The 25,870-nt window shown below is 40.6% G+C and overlaps 1 protein-coding gene across 2 annotated transcripts in view; it reads right to left on the bottom strand.

Moving 5' to 3' along the window:
- PRKD1 (protein kinase D1) overlaps positions 1-25,870 on the bottom strand; it is a 118,624-nt gene that overhangs the window by 36,131 nt on the left and 56,623 nt on the right. The window contains exons 2-5 of one of the 2 annotated variants that reach the window (XM_081944933.1): positions 25,121-25,259; positions 9,140-9,271; positions 1,114-1,274; positions 332-355 (exon numbers count right to left, since the gene is read on the bottom strand). In XM_081944933.1, the coding sequence (XP_081801059.1) occupies positions 332-355; positions 1,114-1,274; positions 9,140-9,271; positions 25,121-25,259 (456 nt within the window). The remainder of the gene's footprint in view (positions 1-331; positions 356-1,113; positions 1,275-9,139; positions 9,272-25,120; positions 25,260-25,870) is intronic. The other variant, XM_081944934.1, reaches the window with a different exon arrangement.

The raw sequence follows: 25,870 nt of genomic DNA, 5'->3' as shown, positions 1-25,870 counted from the left end.
TAGCTATGTTATGATACAGCATAATGAAGCCTTGACACATTATCTATATCCCTATTTCTGGCTGATACATGATAAAAATATGTCTTTTCCACTGTGTTCTTAAAATAGTGCAGCATAATGCATCTGGAATTATAGGAGAATTTCTCAATGTTTTATTTCTGCACTGAGAATATATGTTTTAATCATACTATTATCATTCTTACAACTTCCAATTGTATAGAACTAAGGAATCATGATCGATCTGTAGTCTTACATGAAATTTACAACAAAACTAGAAAGGCTGAATTCCTGATATGTTTTGCTATGACAGAAAACAAAAACAAAAACCCACCTCAAAACTGGGGCTTGCAGGAATCTAGAAAATGAAAACCACATTCAGAACAAGGGAAAAACAAAATATAGAGCAATATTATTTAGAAAGTAAATATAAAGTTTAGAACAAAACGTAACAAGCTGAAACTTGCATGAAATTATTAATACATGCATTCTCATTACTTAATTGTTCATTTTTAAAATGTGTACAGATTCTATAAAATTAATAGATCAACAAGTTCAGTAAACACAGCTAGCAACACAGACTTCCTCCTTTTCCTTTCTGCCCCTTATAATTAAATTATTTTGTGAAAATTAAATTCTGCTCATGCAAAATTCAATGTTCTTTGCTATTTTTAAAAAGCCATAAAATTATAATTGGGTAATTTACAGTTTGAACTTTAATACCAGAAATGAACTACTGTAACTTTTGAAAGTTCAAAAGAAAAGAATGGTAGAAGATTGGAACAGAAGGTTCCACATCCCCCCCCCCCAAAAAAAAACAAGCACCACCTAAGGAATGTTTTTGATCGCAAAGATGTTTATCTTATTGGAACAGTTTGATTCAAAAGTTTGGAAAATTCTACCATATTGAAGAAATAAGAGGCAACTAAGATCCCCCCCCCCCCAATTTGTAGAAACTGTTGGGCTGTTTGTACAATGAGTTTGGTTATGGGATTCCAAAAGCATTTATGCTGGGACACACATGTGAAAAGCCCATCTACACTACAAAAAAAAAAAAAAACATTCAGATATATTCATTACTTAGCCTACTAGTTTCAACATTTAGACATTCTGTACCTGGAGTCCTTCATCTGCAAGTGTAGATGAAAGTTCAGCAGACATTGTTCTGATATTACCAAGTCCTGTTAATGAAACATTTGATAATCGCCTCTTTCGGACACAACTGCAGTTATTAGGGATTTTAAATGCACATCTCTTGTGATAGTTTAAGCCACATCCTGAAAATAAAATAAAAACCTATTACTCCATATTACAATATGATGGAAAAATTGAAATCGAGAGCAATGAATACTAGAACTTTATAAAAAGCCTACTATGTTTTTTAAGTTTGCATTTTTAAGTGAGCATGAAAAGTAAAACGTACAGGTTCACCGATGTTCCATTGTTTGTTTCTGTAGCACAGTCCTTCTCATCAAAGCAAATTTTTATACTCTGGAATATGCTAACGAATCTCTAATATGTGGACTCCATTTACGCTGTCAAGAGCATGCATTAAAAAAGCAATTAGATTTGAAAAAGATTCTTCACTTAGGGATGATCTAACACACCTTATATTAATAAGTTTCCCTTGAGCGCAGGTTTTTTTTTCTTTTTGAAGTGATCCAAATTCAAATCCATATTTAGTAAGTAAAATAAATATGTAGCTTTTCAACAACAGCAAAAGCACCAAGACACAAATACCATTTTACAGTTATTTACAACTCTCTTTAAGCGGTTTACAGATCAACATATTGCCCCCAGCAATTGGGGTCCTCATTTGACCGACTTTGGATGGATGGAAGGCTGAGTCCAACCTTGAGCCCTGTCAAGATCAAACTGCTGGCAGTCGGCAGGCAGAGTCAGCCTGCAATATTGCATTCTAACCACTGCATTACCACAGCTCCTAATATCCTTTTTTTTTCTTCTTTAGTCTTTCTTGGTGCTTTATCAGTGCAGTAAAAGAAATGTTCTGCTTGTAGTAGTTGTGGTTATAAAATTGTTTTTACTATCACAGAGCTTTAGTTTCCATGTCAAACCAAAATCTGGGTAATTTACTGGTCACCATCAAAATCTACCCTTCAGCCTGTTTCTATGAACTTCTGTGAACCAGCATGAAAAATCTTGTTTATATGAAACCAGCTAACAGGCAAGGTTAGCATATTTAGTGATCCCTTGCAGGGAGTCTCTTTATCAATTCAAAGGCTTGATAAAAAAGATGGGGAGGGGTGTCCTTGTAACAAAAGCATTCACCACAAGGAAAATATCCCCAAGAAGGAGCAAGTCCTGCAATCACCATGTTGTGTAAACAAGAATTCCCCTTATTTTGCAAGCACGCAGAAAACAACCTTTTCAATGCATTTTATTATTTGACTTATACTTACTACAAATTCCAGCTCACATAGTGTATGTCATTCAGTGCCCTCGTCCTGAACCTTGTATGGACAAAACAACTAGAGTTTTCAAGACCAAAATTAGAGATGGTTTCAGCATCATTAAAAATACAAAATGGGAGCCCTTCTAGGGAAAAATGCACTCATATTTATGCTTTGGGGCAATGAAACCCTACTGACCTTATATGACAGAGTTACTTTTAAAAAATAGCAAATAGTACTGAACAATCCTAACTGCAGAAGGAAAACATTCACTAACCCTTTTATTTAAACATATCCCTCTTTAAAAGTTTGCCCTTGTAGTTCATTGCTCTCCTTTGCACTAGAAATTGCCACAATTGCTATCAGCATCAGTCAGTTTTATAGAGAACACCAATCAATTAAGCTCATGGACATTCCAGAAGTTAAAACAATCCTGTGCTTAATTTTGTGTTTGTGGGAGTCTTTTTTTATTCACAATAGAAATAAATGCTTGCTACATGTTCTAAGAATGTCTGTGTTACTTGTAGATAACTGTTCTTGTACTTGTTACAGCAACATTCCTATCTTTAATAGCTAAATTCAGCAAACAGATATATAATTCCTTTTCCATACAAATGATTTGCATTTGTAATATGAGGCTATTCTGTTTTAGATCTTTACTGATTTATTTTGAATATACACAAAGAACACTGACCATTTTTAGAAATATTGTTATACATAAGTTGCAAGTCATTCTAATAAAAAGGACTGCACTTTTTAAAACATGCTGAGCCAAATAAAAACTTTTTTTTAATTGGAACTCGGAATTCCTCACCCTCTCTTTGTTTTTCATCAGAGAAACCAGAAAAAGATTAGAAAAAGAAAAAAAAAACAGCTCCCAAAAGAAGAAGAAAAACAGCTCCCAAAAGAAACCAGCGTGGCTGCATAAAGAACTCTCTGACAAATTGAAAGACAAAAAAGATAAGTATAAAAAGTGGAAAAAGGGGAACATAACTAAGGCAGAATATCAGCAAATAGCCCAAGCAAGTAAAGATGAAGTGAGGAAAGCTAAGGCTCATAATGAAGAAAGGCTTGCCACAAAAGTAAAAAATAACAAAAAAAAGCTTCTTCCAACATGTTAAAAAACAAGAAAAAGGTTAAGGAAACAATTGGTCCATTGATGGGAGAAAGTGGCAAGAAGGTGATAAGCAACAGGGAGAAAGCAGAACTATTTACTGTATTTTTCAGAGTATAAGACCCACTAAGGTTTTGAAGAGGCAAATTTTTTAAAAAGTAGATAGGTAGCTAGAGGGATAGAGAGGGAGAGAAAGAGAGAGAAATACAGTACGTAGGTAGAGAGAGAGTAGTTAGGTAGGTAGGTAGGTAGGTAGGTAGGTAGATAAAGGGAGAGAGAGATAGAGAGAGAGAAATACAGAGAGATGGAGAAATAGAGAAATACAGTAGCTAGGTAAGGAGAGAGAGAGTGGGTGTAGGTAGGGAGGTAGGTAGGGAGGTGGAGAGAGGGAGGGAGGGAGGGAGGAAGAGAAATACAGTAGATAGGTAGGGAGAGAGAGAGTAGGTAAGTAGGTAGGTAGATAGAGGGAGAGGGAGAGAGAGAAATACAGTAGATAGGTGGGGAGAGAGAGAAAGTAGGTAGATAGGTAGGTAGAGGGATAGAGAGAGAGAGAAAGAGAGAAATACAGTAGGTAGGTAGAGAGATAGGTAGGTATGTAGATGTTTCCAGGTGTATTTATCCATGTACTGGAGAAGTAAATCACTGACAATCACTAGCACCTAAGACTTGTTTCTGCTGGCACAGCACTTGATTAATCTAATTCTCATCAATCACCCTAACTAAAGAGCTTTCCGAAAGGGGGGAAAAAGTTTTTGCACTCTGCAAACCTCCCCAAAACAGCCCATTTTTCGCAAAAACGGGCCCATTTTTTTTCAAAAAAGGCATGAATAGCCTTAGGGGGCGGCTTGCAGAGTGCTCCAGGGGGGGTCAAAAATGAGCAAAAAATGGCCCGTTTTTCACAAAAACAGGCCCGTTTTTGTCAAAAAATTGCATGGAGACTTATAGAGTGCTGCTGGGGGGGTAAAAAACGGCCCATTTTTTGCTCATTTCTGCCCTTCCCAGCCCCCAGGAGCTCTCTGAAAGCCTTCATAAGGGTATGCACAACCATTTTTGTGAAGGGCCAGGGCTTCGGGAGGCAAAAAAATTCTATATTCGATGTATAAGATGCATCCAGATTTTTCGCCCCTTTTTTGAGGAAAAAAGGTGCATCTTATACTTTGAAAAATACAGTAACTCATTTTTGCATCTGTCTTTACACAGAGTGATAAAACAGTCCAACCTATCAAAAACAGCACCACAAAAATCAGATTAGGAACACAAATTAAAATAGGGAAGAAAATGGTAAGCGAGCACCTGTCTACCCTAGACGAGTTCAAATCACCAAGACCGGATGGATTACACCCCAGGGTTCTGGAGGAAATGGCAGACAAGATCTCAGAATCACTGAACTATATATTTCAGAGATCCTGGAGCACCGGGGAATGGCGAGAGAACTGGAAAAGAGCTGATGTGATTCCCATCTTCAAAAAAGGGAAAAAAATATCCAGGAAACTACAGACCTATCAGTCTGACTCAATATCAGGAAAGATTCTGGAAAAGATAATCAAGCAACGAATTAGCCAATGCCTAGAAGTAAACAAAGTAATAGCCAAAAGCCAACATGGGTTTGTCAAAAACAGATCATGCCAGGCTAATCTTATTGCATTCTTTGACAAAGTGACAAAATTAGTGGACCAGAGGAATGCCGTCGATACAGTTTACTTGGACTTCAGTAATGCATTTGATAAAGTAGACGATAACCTACTACCAGATAAAGTAAAAGAATGTGGGTTAGACAGCATCATCACCAGATGGTTAGTAACTGGCTGACAAATCGCACTCAATGTGTAGTCCTCAATGGATCTCAATCTACATGGAGGGAAGTTTGCAATGGAGTACCCCAAGGCTCTGTTTTAGGCCCAGTACTCTTCAACATCTTCATCAATGATTTGGATGAGGGGATAAATGGGGAACTCATCAAATTTGCAGATGACACCAAGATGGCAGGAATAGCCAACACTCCAGAAGATAGGCTTAAGATAAAGAAGGATCTTGACAAACGTGAACATTGGGCACTATCTAACAAAATGAAATTCAATAGTGAAAAAAGTAAGGTTCTACATTTAGACAAAAACAAAATGCACAGGTACAGTATAGGTGGTACCTTGCTCAATAGTAGTAACTGTGAGAGGAATCTTGGAATCCTAGTGCACAACCATTTAAATATGAGCCAGCAGTGTGCAGCAGCTGACAAAAAAGCCAACACAGTTCTAGGCTACATAAACAGAGGGATAGAATCAAGATCACGTGATGTGTTAATACCACTTTATAATGCCTTGGTAAGGCCACACTTGGAATACTGCATTCAGTTTTGGTCACCATGATGTAAAAAAGTTGTGGAGACTCTAGAAAGAGTGCAGAGAAGAGCAACAAAGATGATTAGGGGACTGGAGACTAAAACATATGAAGAACGGTTGCAGGAAATGGGTATGTCTAATTTAATGAAAAGAAGGACTAGGGGAGACATGATAGCAGTGTTCCAATATCTCATGGGCTGCCACAAAGAAGAGGGAGTCAAACTATTATCCAAAGCACCCGAGGGCAGAACAAGAAGCAATGGGTGGAAACTAATCAAGGAGAGAAGCAAGCTAGAACTGAGGATAAATTTCCTGACAGTTAGAACAATTAATCAGTGGAACAGCTTGCTTCCAGAAGTTGTGAATGCCCCAACACTGGAAGTCTTTAAGAAGATGTTGGATAGCCATTTGTCTGAAATGGTATAGGGTTTCCTGCCTAGGCAGGAGGTTGGACTAGAAGACCTCCAAGGTCCCTTCCAACTCTGCTATTGTATTTTTTTTTAAAGAAGTTTATTGGTTTTTAAACATTTATAGGGAAAGGTAAAAAGGGTACAAAGAAAATTTTGGCAGCTCCAGTGCTAGTGGTAGAAATCCCCCCAAATCTCACAATTTTTACAATGTTAAAAACAACTTATAAAAGATAAGCATAAACAGAATCTTATGTCAGCGTTCTAAATACCATGTATGAAATCAATCAGAGACCAAGGCAGAATCATCCTTAAAGTTCCAATTTACTCATACAGGCAAGTTAGCACGTCTATGGAATTCCAACTCTAATGTTCTTCCTGGAATTCCACCCAGTTGAAAGTTCAAGATCTTATCCCCACACCCACAAATCCATCACATGTTCCAATCATCATCTTCCACGCTGGCATCTACACCCCTCTGCTTCCAGTCAGGTGTCAAGGTGCAGAGACAAAAGATGACCTTGAGTTTCTAGAAAAGAATGACAACAATACATTCCACAATCCTACTCCTTTCTATTCCCCCCTCCCAACTACTACACTAATGAAACAGCATAAGAAATTATAAGAAAGTGTGGCATGCCAAATATCCTAAAAGAAACATAACTACAGGCCTGACATCTTGTTTTACATTATATCAACCATGTGTTCAATCATCTCTTTCTTTGTCACTTTCTAGTATATCAACAATTATCATAGTATTTCAAATACATTTATTTTTGTGACCTGAGCCTTTTCGATATTGCTCCCTCCTCCCTGTCCCCAGATGGAGCCAGAGCCCCCCTCCTCCTTCATATCTCGCACATTACTACCTTTTTCACCACCTCCCCTATTTTCATCCTCTAGGAGAGAACTGTTTTTTAATTAAGGCTTCAGCCTCCTCCACTGTATTAATTCTAATTCTATTTCCCTCCCAAAAAATCAACATTCCCTCTGGCAATAACCATCTAAACCAAACTCCTTTATTGTATAATTTCTTTGATAAGGAGGAATACTTCCTCCTTTTTTCCCCTTTTTTTTGGGGGGGGGGGAATTTGCTTAAGAATGGTAATTTCTTTATCTTTATATTTTAATGGCCCTTCCCTTTGGGCCCCTAGCACCTCATCCCTCGTGGTCCTCCTAAGAAACTTAACATGTACCTCCCTTGGAACATTGTGTGTTCTAGCATATGCTGAATTAATCCTGTAAACCAGATCCATATCCCACCACAACTGTTCTTTATTTATCTTAATATATTCTGCTAAAATTGTTTTCATAATATCCTTAAGATCTTCATTTTCTGACTCTGGTAGGTTCTGGAATCTGAGAAAAAAGGACATTCTTTCAAGTTCTATTTTTGCCATAAAATTTTCCAATTCTAAATTTCCCTTCTGGACTGCCTTAACCTCCTCCCCCAATCCAGCTGCCCCCTTTTCCAACACCCCAATTCTTTGTTTGTTTTCTGTTATATGTTGTTGTACAGCTCTGAGTTCATCTTTAAGATCTGTCACCTCTTTTTTCAACTCATTTTGACCCCTCATAATTTCCTGAAACATTTGGTTAACAGGTAGTTCTTTTGAGCTCTCTCCAGTCCCTTCTTGTTGTAACAATGAAGTAATCTTCATCTGCTGCATGCTTGGACTGGAGGTGGCAGAAGCAGGAGCCGAGAATGACTTGCCCGTTGGAGGTTTTTGGGGCCCCATTTATCTGCGTTCAGGGATGATAAGTCTTTTACAAAGAGAATGGCGTCAGTGGAGCGCGCAGCTGTGCCGGTCCAAGGTGGCAGGCAAATCCAAAAGTAAAAAGTTAGTTCTCCTTCACAGTTCTAAGGCACGGAGGTACACCAGAAAGAGGAAAAGTCAAATAGTCAAAATTAATCAGGAAGACCACAAAACGGGAGAGGTCCAGAGCACCTTCAGAGGGGGTATTAAGACAATTACCAGAGATTTTTTTTTCCAAAGGTAGTTTCAAAAGGCAGGCTTCATTTATAAGTACAAAAACAAAGATGGAGGGGCGCCATCTTGGCTCCTCCTTTCACAGGGAGAAGTACAAGTAATTCCATAAAGTTTTTTTTTCCTTTTAAGAAAACAGCTCAGCTGTCACCTCTTGCAGCTGTGATATCAATCTTTCTCAGATAGTTTGTACAAGTGGCAAGTCAGCCTTTATTCTCTCTCCATTCCGATATAGAGAGAGATAGTTCAAATTCCGCTTTGCCCGAAGGGGGGGTAAAGAGAAAGAAACACCCCCTCTAATCTTCCAGTTTCAAATGGATTGAACAAAAACTTACAATAGTCTGCTGCTTATCTGTTAACGATGATTAAGGAGATTAGGACATATCTCTCCCCACTGGCATTTCAGCCGCTCTTCTTTCACTTAACTCTTTCCTCCCGGAGCCCATTCGGCGAAAGGGCAGACAGCCCGCAGCTGTTTTATGCCCCCCCTCTGCTCCCCGGCTCCTGGGGCGAGGCTGGAAACACCCCCACCAGCTGCCGCCAAGTCGGGGGGATTCCAGAAAGCCGCCCTGTGGCAGGAGACCCCTCCAGGGCCCCCTGTGCTCCTGAACGGAGCCCACTGGGGAGACAAGCAGCAGACAACACGTCCGTCACCTACAGGAACAGGAAGTGATCCTGCTATTGTATTATTGTATGTTTTTTCTCCACGCATGCAAACATATCCTATTGTATGTTCTAAAATTTCACCATTACATTTTATTTTTCTGTGTATGTATGTATGTGTGTGTGTATGTGTATATATACATACATACATATGTTTGCGTGTGTGTAACTTACAATACATTTTGAAGCATGCAAAATATGTAAAGGTAGATCTTTCACTTGCCTTCACATTTAAGCCCTTGACGTACAAGCCCCCACAGCATTTCTCCACAATGGTCACAGAAGGCTGGTGCTCTGTAGGAATGGACAAACAAAGCATGTGGCCGAATCTGAAAGTCTTCAAAAGTTGCAGAAGCTGGTGAAATAAAAGATAATTTACAATTTTAAAAGATGGTGATTTAAGAGCTACATTTATTTTATCACTGTTTATTGCTCTTCTAAACAATTGAATACTTGAGTCATTCTGGCAAAGGAGTATACATTTAAAGACTTTTGTTCAACTGAAAAACAAAACAAAGATTCACAGGAGGATAATAATAATGAATGGAACATGTAGAACAGTTTACTTAGTGTTACCAAAGTAGCTGTCAAATCATTCTGCATCTATAAAAATCTTTTTTGAGGTTATTTAATAAAAGCATATCTTAAACAATATTTTAAATATGAATACTGCCTTCAAATTTATAATCTAAAAGATACAACACCAAAAGAAAATGGAAAAGAAAAGCTGAAGAAATCCAGGGCTCAGATTTAACAGGTGGTCTTTTCTCACCCCCAGCAACAAAGATATGGTTTCTTCTCTTCCTACTTAATATCATTTAAATATGACCCAGAAGTGTGCTACAGCTGCCAAAAAAGCCAATACAGTTCTAGGCTGCATAAAAAGAGAGATAGAATTAAGATCACGTGAAGCGTTAATACCACTTTATAATGCCTTGGTAAGGCCACACTTGGAATACTGCATTCAGTTTTGGTCACCATGATGTAGAAAAGATGTGGAGACTCTAGAAAGAGTGCAGAGAAGAGCAACGAAGATGATTAGGGGACTGGAGGCTAAAACATTTGAAGAATGGTTGCAGGAACTGGGTATGTTTAGTTTAATGAAAAGAAGGACTAGGGGAGACATGATATCAGTGTTCCAATATCTCAGGGGTTGCCGCAAAGAAGAGAGAGCCAAACTATTCTCCAAGGCACTTGAGGGTAGAACAAGAAGCAATGGGTGGAAACTAATGAAGGAGAGAAGCAACTTAGAACTGAGGGGAAATTTCTTGACAGTTAGAACTATTAATCAGTGGAACAGCTTGGCTCCAGAAGTTGTGGATGCTCCAACACTGGAAGGTTTTAAGAAGAGATTGGAAAACCATTTGTCTGAAGTGGTGTAACCTGGCTAACCTATCATTTGTTGAACAAACATTTGAAGTCCGAATGACTCTGTAAAGGAGGCCTACAATGGTTATCACAGGTGCAATTATTGCAGCATATTCATAGTCACATAATTATAATTTGAAATCTTCACTGCTAACTTCAAACCAGCAAAGTCAATGGGGAAATCACAGTGATTCAATTAATGACTGGAAGTAACATGAATTGGGTGTGGTACATGACATTTCACTTTCTGATCACATTGCTTAGCAACAGAGTTTCCTGGCCCAATGGTGGTTAATAAATGAAAACTACCTATATATTCCAACTATGGTTTGGCCACTATGGACATCACTTCTAATCAAACAATAACTTGGTTTTTCCAGGATTCCACTTCGGTTCTATGGGTACTGTCCTGGCCTTCACCAATTCCAATAGTAATTTCTTCTCCTGATATTGAAGATAGCATATTTGACTTAAGCTAATAAGGACTTTCTTTAGTTTTGTTTTGAAACATGCTTTTGTTATTAAACAAGATGCCATAAACAACTAAAATGTGAACATTTAGTTTCTTCTCTTGATGTACAATTATGTTCATTTAAACACACAGGATGACTTTCAGAAGATATTCATATATTACTCATAACTAAACATAATAGGAATAACTCCCAATACTGCAGCCTCCATTACTGTAGCAATTTTATTATTATACATCCTTCATCCTAACATTCCAAGTCAGTTGATGGGGAAATAACTAACATATATCTTATTAAAACCACAGTTTGTCCAGGAAGGCCATCTATAGATTAATTATGGGATTATCACAACTCCTTTTCTTGACATAAAATCAGAATGAGTAAACAGACTTGAGGGCTAAACCCAAACAAAAGTGACAACTCAAAAAATTGTTAAATCAATCAAACATGTGTTCTATTAATTTATCCCATTATGTAGGGTGTGTGGTGAGCAGGACTTCAAGATGAATTTAGTGGTTATTTTTCAGCTGCAACATGTGAAGACAAAAATAAATGTAACAGTGCATTGGAAGGCATCCAGAGGGTTTCTTCCTCACAAATGAGCAATTCACACCAGCGTTAAAGTAGGATGAAGACCAAAGAAGAATGCTTTTGATACCTATAAATAAGCTTTCGTTACATTTAAAATAATTTGAGCACAAATGATGAATACAAAAAAAAAATCATTTAGAAGTGAACCATGTGAACCAATAATCCATAAATATACCTGTAATGCAATTTTAATTGTCACAAGAGTAAAAAAAAAAAAAGTAGTACCATGGTCAGAGAAATTCCCGCAATTGAGAATCATACAAAGATTAATTTTATGTTAACCAGCCCTATATATTTTTCTAACACAAGTTATGTGTTTGATATTTTAACCTAATTTTATTTAACAAAAATGTAATTCTAAAGGTTCTCAGCAATATTCCAGGGTGAAAATTTAAAAACAGTTTGTCCACACTTGAATGTTAGCTTTCAAGGAATATGCAAAGCTGCAAGGGGACTGCTTTGATTCCATAAAGCTTCCATCAGATTACTCCAGAGAAGCACATTCATGAACACAAATGGGGACATTTGTATACAGTATGCCAGTAAGGGGATGCGGTGGCTCAGTGGCTGAGATGCTGAGCTTGTCGATCAAAAAGGTCGGCAGTTTGGTTGTTCGAATCCCTAGCACTGTATAACGGAGTGACTCCTATTACTTGTTCCGGCTTCTGCCAACCTAGCAGTTTGAAAGCATGTAAAAAATGCAAGTAGAAAAATAGGAACCACCTTTGGTGGGAAGGTGACAGCGTTTCATGTGCCTTTGACATTTAGTCATGCCGTCCACATGACCATTTAATTTTTTAATTTAATTTAATTTAATGCTTCTAGACCGCCCCCTCTCCCGAAAGGGACTCGGGGCGGTGTACAGTTCATACAAAATATATCAGATACAATAAAATTAAGTATGTATAGTTGACAGTTGACATGGAGGAGGTAAGAATGACATTAAAAGAACTGTACAAAGCAGATTAAAATAAGTTCAAACCCCTAAAAACAAATACAGTGAATTAAAAAACCCCTAAAATAACCAGATATAGTGCGTTTGCCAGGAGGGACAGTTGAATTATGCCAGGCCTGCTAATCGGAACAGGTGGGTCTTCAGTTTTTGCCGGAAGGAGCGGAGGTCAGAAGTGGTTCTAATGTCGGGGGGGAGGTCATTCCAGAGGGTTGGGCCCATCACAGAGAAGGCCCTACTCCTCGGTGTCGCCCGCCGGCATTGTCCAGTGGATGGCACCAGGAGAAGTCCCTCCCTGTGTGAGCGTATTGGCCGCAGGGATGTATGTGGGAGGATGCGATCCCGCAAGTAACTAGGTCCCGTGCCATGGAGCGCTTTAAAGATGGTAATCAGCACCTTGAAACGCACCCGGAAAACCACAGGTAGCCAATGCAGCTCGCGCAGGAGAGGTGTTACGTGGGAGTACCTCGTACTCCCCATCACAGCCCGCGCGGCTGCATTCTGAACCAACTGCAGTCTCCGGGCGCGTCCCAAGGGCAGCCCCATGTAGAGAGCGTTGCAGTAATCCAGGCGGGACGTCACCAGCGCATGAGTGACCGTGCGTAGGGCATCCCGGTCCAGTAGGGGGCGCAATTGGCGCACCAGGCGAACCTGGTGGAACGCCCCCCTTGCCACGGCCGCCACATGGTCATCCATTGACAGCCGGGCATCAAGGAGGACGCCCAAATTGCGCGCCCGTTCCACAGGGGGCAACTGCTCGCCCCCTATGGCCAGCGATGGAATCAGCTGGCTGAATCGAGGTGCCGGTAGCCACAGCCACTCAGTCTTGGAGGGGTTGAGTTTAAGTCTGTTGTCCTCCATCCAGACCCCGACGGCCTCCAAACACCGGGACATTACTTCGACAGCCTCGTTGGGGTGGTTTGGAGTTGAAATATACAGCTGAGTATCATCAGCGTAGAGGTGATACTCAACCCCAAAACCACGGATGATCTCACCCAACGGCTTTACATATGTGTTGAACAGGAGAGGCGAGAGGACCGACCCCTGTGGCACCCCACAAGTGAGTGGCCTCGGGGTCGACCTCTGTCCCCCTGTCAACACACATTGCCTCCGGTCGGAGAGGTAGGAGCCGAACCACCGCAAAACGGTACCTCCGACTCCCATCCCCTCCAACCGGCGCAATAGGATACCATGGTCGATGGTATCAAAAGCCGCCGAGAGGTCTAATAGGACCAGGATAGAGGAGCAACCTCTATCTCTGGCCCTCCAGAGATCATCAACCAACGCGACCAAGGCTGTCTCTGTGCTGTGCCCAGGTCGGAAGCCGGACTGGCGTGAGTCTAGATACTCGGATTCGTCAAGGTGTCGTGGAAACTGCTGGGCCACCACATTCTCAACAACCTTCGCTAGAAACGGAAGGTTGGAGACTGGACGATAGTTAGCTAGCTCCATTGGGTCGAGTGAGGGCCTCTTAAGTAAGGGCCTCACCACCGCCTCTTTCAAGGCGGTTGGTAAGGATCCCTCACCCAATGAGGCATTCACCAGGCCCAGAAGCCAGCCTCGTGTCACCTCCCAAGATGCCAGTACCAACCAGGAGGGACACGGGTCCATTAAACATGTGGTGGGTCGCAGCCGTCCACGCAACCTATCTAAATCCTCGGGGGCAACAGAATCAAACTCCTCCCAGGATGGTCTCACAAGACTCGCTGTTGGCGGCTCGTCTGGTCCACTGAGTGGGGCCCATCCGCTCCGGATCTGAGCGACTTTGTCCTGCAGATATTCCCCAAATTCCTCTGCTCTGCCCTGTAAAGGTGCCCCCTGCGTCCCCTGTGACAAGAGGGAGCGGGTCACCCTAAACAGGGCAGCAGGGCGGTTATCCGCGGACGCAATAAGGGTGGCACAATATCTACGTTTGGCCGCCCTTAATGCCACCAGGTAGGTCCGCAAGTAGGATCTTACCTGTGTTCGATCAGATTCGGAGCGTGAGGACCTCCACCTGCTCTCTAGACGTCTCCTGTGACGCTTCATCACCCTCAGCTCCTCGGTATACCAAGGAGCCCGGGTGGGTCGCTGCCGCAGGAGAGGTCGCAAAGGCGCAATCCGGTCCAAGGCCCCAGCCGCCGCCCTATTCCAGGCGGCCGCTAGGTCCTCCGACCGAGCGCGGGTCAGGGCTACAGGTAATGGCCCAAGCTCCGTCTGGAACCTATCCGGCTCCATCAGGCGCTTGGGGCGGTACCAGCGTGGACCGTCTGGTCCCGCCTCCTCGCGGTGGGGGGTAGCGCCAGGGAAGTTAAGCCGGAGACATGAGTGATCTGACCATGACAGGGGTGTAACAGTAAAATCCCCTCTACCCAGATCACTCGTCCACTGCTCAGATACAAAGACAAGGTCCAATGTGTGGCCTCCTTCGTGTGTGGGGCCCTGAATTAACTGGGTCAGGCCCATGGCTGTCATGGAAGCCATGAACTCCCGAGCTACCTCAGATGCTGCTCCCGTCGACGGCAGGTTGAAATCTCCCATGACCATGAGCCTGGGGATCTCAACCGCCGTCTCCGAGATCAGCTCGAGGAGCTCGGGCAGGGCTGCTGATGTATAGCGAGGAGCCAAGTATACAATCAGCAAACCCAACTGCCTCCGTGGGCCCCATTTCACACCAAGGGACTCACACCCGGATATCTGAGGAACAGTGAACTCCCTCGGCTCTAGACCTTCCCGTATAACTACCGCCACCCCACCACCCTTACCCAGGGCCCGAGGCTGATGGAATGCACGGAAACCTGGTGGGCACATTTCCACGAGGGGTAAACCACCCTCGTGGCCCAACCAGGTTTCCGTTATCCCTGCAAGGTCTAGCTCCCCCTCAGAGATCAACTCATTAATGAGGGGGGCCTTGTTGGTTACGGACCTTGCATTGCAAAGCATCAGCCGTAGGCCCGGGCTCTGTAGTTCCTGGCCACCTAGGTTGCGGGGGTTGGTGCAGACGACCGGGCATAGCCAACAACCACGGTCTCCCAACCGACCTTGTGATCTTCTCTTGTCCTCGCATCCCCCCCTCCCCGCGACCGTTGTAATCAAACAACCCTCTATTGGAATCTCTTGTTCCCTCTCCCCCCCCGCTCCGCTCACTTCCTTCCCGGACTCACCTGTCCGTCCAGCACTGGCACTGGCGCCTCTCCCGGCCTGGTTATCACACACCCCCTCCCTGGAACCCCTTAATAACAATAAAAAACTTTTGGATAAAAAGCCCCTCAGCCTCCGTTTCTTCCACCTCTCGGGGTTCACAAACCCGTCATCAAGGCAGGCCCTTGAGAGAGCCAAGGGCCATACCTGCGAGAGCGGGGCCTCCCGCAGGCGGAGCAGGTCTAGCCTTGAGTAAATTGATGAAGTATTAAAACCCAATTGGGTAAGGGTGCAGATGGTAAAAATTAATAGTTAATAGCCGGAGGCTGAGATGTTACTGGGGAGCTGGAGGGGAAAATGTTCCAAATATTTCCGGGACGTGAAGGTGAAGCAGGTGGAGATATCATAAAATGAGGTGACAGTCCAAGGTGGATTGAAAATAAATGTAGTACAGATGTGGGTTCCTTAGTAAATGAGGGGTGGCCTTCTAAGCCCAGCTGTTTTTGGTCTTAGTCTGGGCAGTCAGTTGGGCTCATCCATGGCCCTAACACGGGTCTTCAGTGACCTCTAAGGTTCCAGGTCATCCCCAACCATTATTTAGGTCTTCTTCTTTCTACTGGTTCCCCAACATCCTCACCTTGACCCCCCCATCCGGCGTCTCAGTTCTCAGTTCTCTTAACATTTGCAGCAATTTGGGAAAAGCTTCCAAAATTATCAGGATTCTCAAGACACCAGAGCAAGTTCCTAGGAGCATGGGGGCAGCCAGGATATGGCCAGCTGTTATGGGGGAGTCCCTGGGAGTCCCTGGCTGCGGTTCTTTCCACACACCCAATACCGCAGCCATCTCCCAGTGCCGCTCCCTGTTGCCTCCCCATTCTGCTCACCACTCGATGTCCTCTGGTGTTTTTTAGCGTTGTAGGGCGGCTCCAGAGCTTCCATTGTCTCCCCATCCTCTCTGGTGCCGCTGGCTTGCCTTTCCTGGTGCTGTCTTGCCTTTTCCCCTTTCCACTTTCAAATTTCGCGCCGCGCTGCCGCCGTCGCCGCCGCGCTGCCGCCGCCGCCGCCATTGCCTCACAGCTTCCTTTCTCGGCTGCTCAGCTCCGCTCCGCTCTTGTTTGCCTCCAAGCTTCTCCGACCACCCCTGGTGGACTAAAATAAGCCCCCAAACATGCCAGGGTGGTCGGGCTATCCAAGTCTCAGCTCCCCGTTGCCATGGGGGCTGGCGGCAACCTCCTACCCCTATCGGGCGCTCCACGGTGAACTAGGAGCTCAAACAGGCGACCGCCATCGCCGGAAGCTCCTCCTCCATAATGAAGACATGAAGACATCTTTGGACAGTGCTGGCTCTTTGACTTTGAAACGGAGATGTCATGGCAGCCTCCATCAGTAACCAAGAAAGAAAACAGAACTCCATGTTTCAGAATTAAGAGTACTTTTACTGGTTATGAAAAGATAGCAGCTAAGCAAAGCAAGATCTGAGGCAAAAGTGTGCGTAATCATAGATATCAATGTATAACCCAACCCCCTCCTCCTGGTAACCCCATCCCTTGTCCAATGTGAAAATCCCTCAGATGTCATGTGGGATCCATCTTCAAAAAACATCATCAGGTTGGTATGCAGAACAGTTGGCCTCAGTCTGCTCATCCACTATCTCCAGCATGCACAGTAGATGGTGAGAACAAAACTCCCTCCTGTACTGAAAACTTCCCTTCCCAAATGCCATGCTTTCCCTCCCCCCCCCCCATTTCAATGGCAGCCGAAAGCAATAGCGATACAGAGGCTGACAGGAGATGAGCACCGCCCCCTAGAGTCGCGGACAACTAGCACATACGTGTGAGGGGAACCTTTACCTTTACCTTATTTGAATGTTAGCTTTCAAGGGAAGTGCAAAGCTGCAAGGAGACTGCTTTGATTCCATAAAGCTTCCATCAGATTACTCCAGAGAAGCACATTCATGAAAACAAATTGGGACATTTGTATACAGTAATGTCAGTAAGGCACAAAGCCTGACCCTACCACTGATGAGAGATACCTCTTAGAAGGCCCAAACCTTACCAGGTAACAAAGCCAAGCCCAGAAAAGTCAACATTCAGCTACACTACCACACAAGGTTAAACCACATATCCTAGAAACAAAAATGGGAAAATTACAGCATACCTTTTAAACAGCTTTTGAAAGGGTTTGGTATTCATTTGGGGTAGAACTCATTGCATTAGTTCAGGATAATTAAGTTCTTTGCTGGGCAATTCAGAAGCTGTTGTACTATCCTTCACATCCCTGCCTGAAAAGAGGTGCAGATAGAATATTTTTAAAAACTAAAGAGGAAAATGGGAAGACATCCAGTGTCACATTGCAGGACCAATTTCAATTAACAAATTCACTGCCCTAGCTATTCTCATCCTTTTATTTCACAAGATGAAGCAGTTGCAGATGCTTTGATGCTTCCTTATCACAGCCTACGGATCTTTCTAAAACAAAAACAAAAAAACAGCATTTTAATCCTGAATTATAAATTTAAATAAGGCCTGTCTTGAATCTCAGATCTCTAGTTTAAATCGTAACACATAATTCACACCAGCAGAATACTAATTCCATAAATCTATGCTCATTACTGAGGATTAAGCATCACTAAGCCCTTAGAACCCACTTCAGATTAGAAACATATTTAGGATTGCAATGCAATTGTTTCTTCCCATTCATTTGAATGGTAAACTGCAGTAAATCACTGTTATGCCTTATTTATGAGCAATTTAGAAGAGCTTTCTGCTGAATTATACACTGTGTTTTACTATAGTGTATAATTTTATTATTTCTTTTCCTTGAATATTTTTAGTTGTTTTACCTTAAGTGTGTGGATAAAACATAAACCTTAAAAAAAACTAAGTAATACTCCACTATAAAACTAATACACTTGCAGGGTTTTATTGAGTAATTTGTTTAATTAACATATCCCCAACAATAATTCCTTTGGAAGGGTTTATGTCACTGAACCTATATACTACTAAAGGTTTCATATTTATTTGTTTGTAACATTAAATTGGGTGAAATTGGAAGATGCAGGACAACAATTATTGAACTAAGGAAACCCAAATAAGTTAACTTACAGAATGCTTGGAACCCATGAGTTCCATGGGAATGAAATTTGGGACAGTTGCTGCCATTTCAGTGCCACTGTGCTAATGCTGTTCAGTGTCTCCACTGCACTGCCATGGTCAACTATGGTCAGATGATTCTCACTTTCAACATTCCCTGATAGCTTCCCAGAAGTCGATAGGGAAGCCAGAAGGAACTGATATGATGCTCCTTGCCATCTTCCCACTAACAAAATCAGTGTTTGGGGGAATAAGTCAATGGGGAGCCCTGAAAACCACCCTTGCACCATCTGCCAGACCTTCTGTGCTTGCACTGCATTAACTACTTGCACATTCCCTCCTTCCTTCCCCCAATTGGCAGCAGCCACTTACCTGCCAGCTGGAAAGGGAATATGGAAGGAGGAAGGGAGGGACATTTTGAACATTCCCTGCCAGCTTCCTACAAGCAAAGTCAATGGGGAAGCCAGCAGGAAGTAAGAAATCATTCCCATTCCGAATGTCTTTTTGCCCACCTATGGTCATTAAGAGTCATGCCCTAGGAGTCTGATTTAGCTGCAACATGGGCTGCTCCACCACTTACTTCCTCCCTTCCCAAGCAAACCCTTCTAGGATCTCTGCACCTCTCTAAAGTGTGCAACTCAGGAACAAGCAGGAAAACACTGCACTTATCAGGGAAGTATGACAACAGCTGTGCATATTAAGCAGGGAAAGGCTCTAAGCCTCATTGAAACATTATTCCCTTGCTAGAAGCAACTGCAGCATCTGGCTTGCATACCATACCATGATTCCGGTTATTTACAGCCTGGCTTGCATCGTAAATCATCTGCTTGACTTTGTACTGCTGACATGGAATTCACGTTTCTCACCTAAGTCCTTATCTATATCTGACTGCTGTTTTCTGCTGCCTTGCTGTACCAAACCTGCAGAAGCAATTCTTCTTTCTAACATTGTGTGGTCTTAGGAACTGGGTTGGTCTCCTGAAGGGGTGCAAGGAAAGCCAGCACATCAAATTCTGTTTCATTTTTTAGGTAAAAAAATATCTCTGAAATAATGACCCAACAAATCATGGCCTGTCTAGTTTTACCTAAAGAGGGTTAGAATATATCATGAATCCTTATTTGAGAAATAATTTTATTATTATTATCGACTGCAAGCCATTATATTTCCGTTACCCTTTTCCTCTATCAATGTTCCTGTCTGAAAGGAGGTGAACTGAAATCCAGCTTGAATTAAGACCATTTTCAATGCAAACTTGCCAAATGTAGGTCACCCACTCTCTTTCTTCTTGTTTGTCAGTGGCTTGACTGAGTCATAATCTTTTGTTCTGTTCGAAAGGGCATGGTCAAGTAAATAGCAAGACATATTGTTCCTAGAGATGTAAGGTCTAGGTACTCTTAAATAAATCAGGAACTCTATAAAATTCCAAAAGCAGTCTGCACCATAAAATATGAGAGGAACAGGGCATTTTAAAGAAAAAAAGTTTAAAAGTGTGAAGTTGTAAGTATTCTTGCATGTGAAATACTTCTGGAGATCTAAGCACAACCTGTCAACAAAAGTATCTTCTCTGTTTTCTCTTGCTGACAATATCCTCTGTAACTAACTCCCTGCTCACATCACACTAACAATCCATTTCAGTCGCCCTCATTGGAATGTGCGTCCTAATTAGTCACAGCCATCAACCATTATGGTTAAGTTCAGAAGTATCAACTGAGGATGAATAATCATGAATAAATGAAGTTCTGCATAACTGGCGGTCAGACTTGTAGTAACATTCCTGGCTTGTCATTCTCCACCATCTATCAAATGGTTAAACTGCTATACCAAAATCCAAGTTACACAAAGAACTTTCAATTTGTTGCACATCAATTGTTTTCACATGACACAATGAACTACAAGCATACAAATGTAGTTTATAGCTATCGGATTGTGTACCTACAGCAATGGTGGGTTGCTCCGGGTTCGGCCCAGTTCGGCTGAACCAGTAGTAGTGGCAACGGGGGGCTCCGCCCATCCAACTGGATGATTCTGCGCATGCCTAGAAGTGTCGTGCACAAGAGAGAGCACGCGGGGGAGCGAGCCCGAACCGGTAGTGAAAAAATGGGCACCCACCACTGACCTACAGACTCAGAACAATAAGTGAAACTAGAAAAGACCATATTAAAGTTCATCATCAATAAGCATACTATATAAACATAGGTACCCGGAAAAAAAACTGATTACGCCACATTCAATTTGATATTTCTAATAGGTTACACAATAAATATGCTTCCACTTTGGAATATATTTTTAATTACTGTACAACAACCTATATTCTACTAATTTAGTCACTGTCAAAGAATGAAATAAGATTGGTTTGCATGATCTTTTAACAAACCCTGCTGACTTCTAGTTGTTACTTTATTTGTTTCTAGATGTTCACAGATCTATTTTTTGATTCTCTTTTCCAGTATCTTCCTAGTTGGTCTATAGTTTCCTGAGTCTGGGTTTTTTGTTTTTGTTTTCCCCCCCTTTTTTGAAGATTGGTACCACATCAGCTCTTTTCCAGTCCTCAGGTAGTTTCCAGTGTTCCTGGTTTTTGAAAGATATAGTACAATGGTTCTTAGATGGCATCTGCCAACTCCTTTAGAACTGTGGGGTGTAATCCACCAAATCCCAATGATTTATATCTGTATCTGATCATACAGGTGCTCTATTACATATTTTATTGCTTATTTTAATTTTTATTTCTAGTCTGTTTTTTACAGTTGTTTTTGGTTGGTTGGGCTATAGTTTCTTTTTCTGTGAAGACTGAAAGCTCTGCTTTCTCTCTACTGTCTGTTACTTCCTTGGCATCTTCTATCATTAGTGGACCGACAGTTTCCTTGATTTTTTTTCTTGTTATTTATACGTTGAAAGACACTTTTTAAAAATTATTTCACTTTTGTTACAAGTCTTTGTTCATCCTGAGCCTTTGCTTTGCTGACTTCATCTTTTGGCTATCTGCTGATATTCTGCCTTTTTTATGTGTCCCTCTTTCCATTTTTTGTACTTACCCTTCTTTCAGTTTATCAGAGAGATATTTATGCAACCATGCTAGTTTCTTCTTGGATTTGTTGTTTTCCTTTTTCACTGATATTGTGCTGGACTGGGATTTTATGATAATATTTTTCAGAGTTTCCCAAGTTTCTTGAGTTGGTTTCCCTTTAGGATTTTTATGTGTCCCTCTTTCCATTTTTTGTACTTACCCTTCTTTCAGTTTATCAGAGAGATATTTATGCAACCATGCTAGTTTCTTCTTGGATTTGTTGTTTTCCTTTTTCAGTGATATTGTGCTGGACTGGGATTTTATGATAATATTTTTCAGAGTTTCCCAAGTTTCTTGAGTTGGTTTCCCTTCAGGATTTCATCTCAATCTCTCTCTGAGTTTGTCAAAATCAGCTCTTTTAAAATCTCTGACTCTGATATCATTATGTTCTATTGATGTGTTTGCATTACAGTAGAACCTATGGTCATAACCATAATTTATTCATTAAATTTGGCCGCAAACCAATTTAGTCATGACCCAAACCTAATTTTAGAAATTTTGCACTTACAAAAAAAAAAATGGTGTAGAAGGGGAAATCGGCCACGAAAAAAAATTGTGAATTTTTTGGTCAGAACCTGATTTGGTCATGATCAGAAGCGTTTCTGATCAGAGGTTCTATTGTATATTGAATTCCAATATGCCATGGTCACTTTCACCCAAGGTTCCTGCAATTTCAACTCCATCTTCTCTGTTCATGAGAATCTCATAAATATCTAATTACCTGCCAATCTGCCTTTAATTTGATTCATAAAGGTTTGACATAAGTATGAATCACAAATTGACACACAGGTAGAATTAATAAAATGATTTTTTTTTTAAACTGTCAGCATACACATAACCTTATATTTGAGTCAAAATGTGGATTTGGGTGGATAATTTCTCCTTCTATATAATAATCATTGCTACATTTCCTCCATGTAAGAATGATTACTATATTCTTAGAAGTTTGTGGAAGAATGAGGCTTTTTAAAAAAAATGTACAGAAAAATAACCAGATAACCAGACTCCACAGAGTAACATCATAGGAAACTTATAAAAAACAATCCATATATGATTTGTTGTATAATGACTATGCGTAGGTTGTAAATGGTATGCTTACTAACCCTAAATGGTAAGCTTACTAACTCTACAAAACTACTATTTTCCATTTCATACTCTCAGACTAATCTGAGATCATATTTGCTCATTAGAGGGCTATACCTTGAACAATTTATAATGTTCAGCTTACTTCTAGACAGTTACTGGTGCAATGTTATTTCACATGGTCCAATCTAGCACTCAGATGCAGAAAAGGACCAAAAAAAAACCAAACATTTTCCATCATTGGGTTAAAAAAAGAGAGAGAGCCCTTACTGAAATTGTGTGCAAAAGCTCAGTACCCCTTCTAACCAGTTTCTCTTCTTAAGAAAAATGCCTGTATGAAATATCTCATTTTTTTCTCTGATTACATTAAGTTGATATGCAATGGTTCCCATGTGCCTTCAAGGATAAATCTGTAAAATGTAATTTTATATTGAATCAGTGCTGGTATAAACTTTATGATTTCGGGTAAAAGTATTATATAATAGTTTTCATTTCTTTCAATTATGTGATGCTGTGAATTTCACTGGCAGGTAGCATCAATCTGACTTTTTTTAAAAAAAAAATTTAATCTATTAATGCCTGATGGAACAAACCTGTGAAAATATCTCCGGTGTTCCACTTTTTTTACATTGTATAAGAAACCTGTAATGTTACATGCCAGGGAAGACATCATCTCAAATTGAATGCCTATTCAAATTTATATAGAACATCATTTTAAATGTACTTTTCTTTTCTGAACAAAAAAGAACCAGATGTACGAAGACACACATGAGTTCTGATCCAACTTTACTAAAATGTGCTACTATAGTGCAGCTATTCTTTGTCTCTTCAAAAAGAAGAAGATGCTTATCCCTGTGGGATCTGTCAAATTCAGGATAGAAAAATCTTTCACATAGTACAATGTTTGATAGAAAAAGAAAAGATACCTCTACGTCAAAATGTGAATATTTAAAATAACATATTTTTCATATTATTTGAATGCCTTAATGTCTTGCATCCCATTATATCTCATAAACATAAATAGAACGAACTTTTCTAAATTTATTGCTTAAATTTCACTGGACAATATGCTCAAAAATGACTAAGGGAAAATGCCTTATCTAGATTTTGACTACATTTCAGTACATTTCAAACAATTACACTCAAAATAGAATAATAGACAGATTTATCTGGAAATAACTCAAACGAACTCACAGAATAGATGTTGTAGAACTGGCTATAACTACAATCATATATTATGTACCAATTAAACTCTTGATTTTTTTCTTCTCATGTGGTTCCACAGCAAGACATTGTCCCTGGTATCCAAACATTTAATCATGTGACAAAACAAACCAATTCATTTGGTCGAAAAACAATTAAGAAACCATTTTCAGCCAACTCTCTGTCCCAATATAAAGCCCTCAAAGGCTCCCTATTAGATTCAGCATTTTAACCATAATTGTTGGTGAATTTTCCTTATCGCATCAATATTCATTAATTTAAAATCTTCATATGATTCACCTAATAATAATATTAATAATTCATAAAACCTGTATTACACCCAGCACCCAATGATTCTGGGTAGCTTACAGTCATTAAAGAATCTGCAATAAAATCAACCATAGGTAAAAGATGGCAAGCATGGCAGGCAGATGGAATGAAGCAAGTGGTCCCATATGTCTTTGTCAAATGTCTAGGTGAAGAGCCAGAACTTCATGACTCTTCCAAAAAAACAGCAGAATCAGAACCATCTAAATCCTGGGACAACCTTCTTCCAGAGGGCAGGGGTTGATACACAGAATGTGCACTTTCAGGGTCTTGATAGATGACATTGTTTAATCGGAAACACAATATGCACAAACCCTGCAAGATTGAATTGGCCAGGCAGATAGTAGGGGAGATAAGCAGTCCATCAAGTAACTAGGCCTAAGCCATGTCGGCAAACACCAGTGTGAATTGTACCCAGAAGCAAACTGGCAAGCAAAACAGCTTGCACAGGAAGATATGTTCTACATACTGAGGCATATCCATTGCTGCTCATGCCATTGCATTCTGAACCAATTGAAGCTTCAAGGGAAATCCCATATAGAACATGTTTGCAGTAGACATTTATGTGGTAATGCTATTTCTGGATATTTAGCTTATAATTCTAATTTTAAAAGAAATGATCTTTTCTCACAGAAGAATTGACTTCTAGTTGGGTAAATATTCTCCCTTGTTAGAAATGTTAGTTACTACATGCAGTCACCTCTTTCTGAACTGTTCTTTTCTTTTTAACATGATTGTGCATTTGTTACAGTATACATTACAAATACATCTTTCCAATTTAGGATTTATATTCTTACTTGTTCTTCCATTGCAGGAAAGAATAGAATACCACCTGCATCCCCTCTTTTATCCCCCATGTAATTAGTGAACCTTGAGTATATTCAAAATATATGTAAATTGTTTTAGGAAAAAGGAATACAAATAAGTATTTTACCTGATAAGACAACTTCAACCAGATCACCCTCTTGGATATCTGCAGATGACTTCACTAGCTGGAGTATATTTTCAGTAGTTGGATCATGACGAAAAAGCAGGATTTTATCATACATCCCATAGAAGCCACACTCAGGAAACTGTAAATGGATAGTATTGAGACTTTATCTCAACTGTACACAATATTTAAACATTTTATTAATATTATTAGTTTTAACCCAGAAAAATCAAAAGAGACACAATAAAGCTGCAAATATAACTCCTACAGTTTTCAGATATAGAGACATTTTAGACAGCACAGTTCGTATATATTCATCATGAAAATATACTCTTAAATATATTTTTTTAAGTGAAAGGACTTTCCCAACCACATATATTGCTGATGAAATCCAGAAGTATTTTCTGGGACTATCTCAGACACATATTTGTTCTCTTACACAGGAAATCATTAAATCTCAGTAGATCATCAAGTCATTTTGATGTGGTAAAACTATGATATATAAGAAGCTGTAATATTTTGTCAGACAATAGATCCATCTGTTTCTTGGCAAATCTTCATGATTTAAGTGGTTCCAAGCCCTTCTCAATTATTTATCTTTAATATGATGGAATGCATCAAAAGTCATATAAATTTTACTTGCATAGTACAACTTCTTTCTTTTGCTTTTCTCCACTCTGTATTTTCCAGTACAGCTCAAATCTGCTGCGGTAATATTCCGGATCACACCTATAGTAGCACTGAACCATATTT

The sequence above is a fragment of the Natrix helvetica genome (genome assembly GCF_964273705.1).
Source record: "Natrix helvetica genome assembly, chromosome: 1".
Lineage (NCBI taxonomy): Eukaryota > Metazoa > Chordata > Lepidosauria > Squamata > Natricidae > Natrix > Natrix helvetica.
This window is presented reverse-complemented; position numbering and strand designations above follow the sequence as displayed.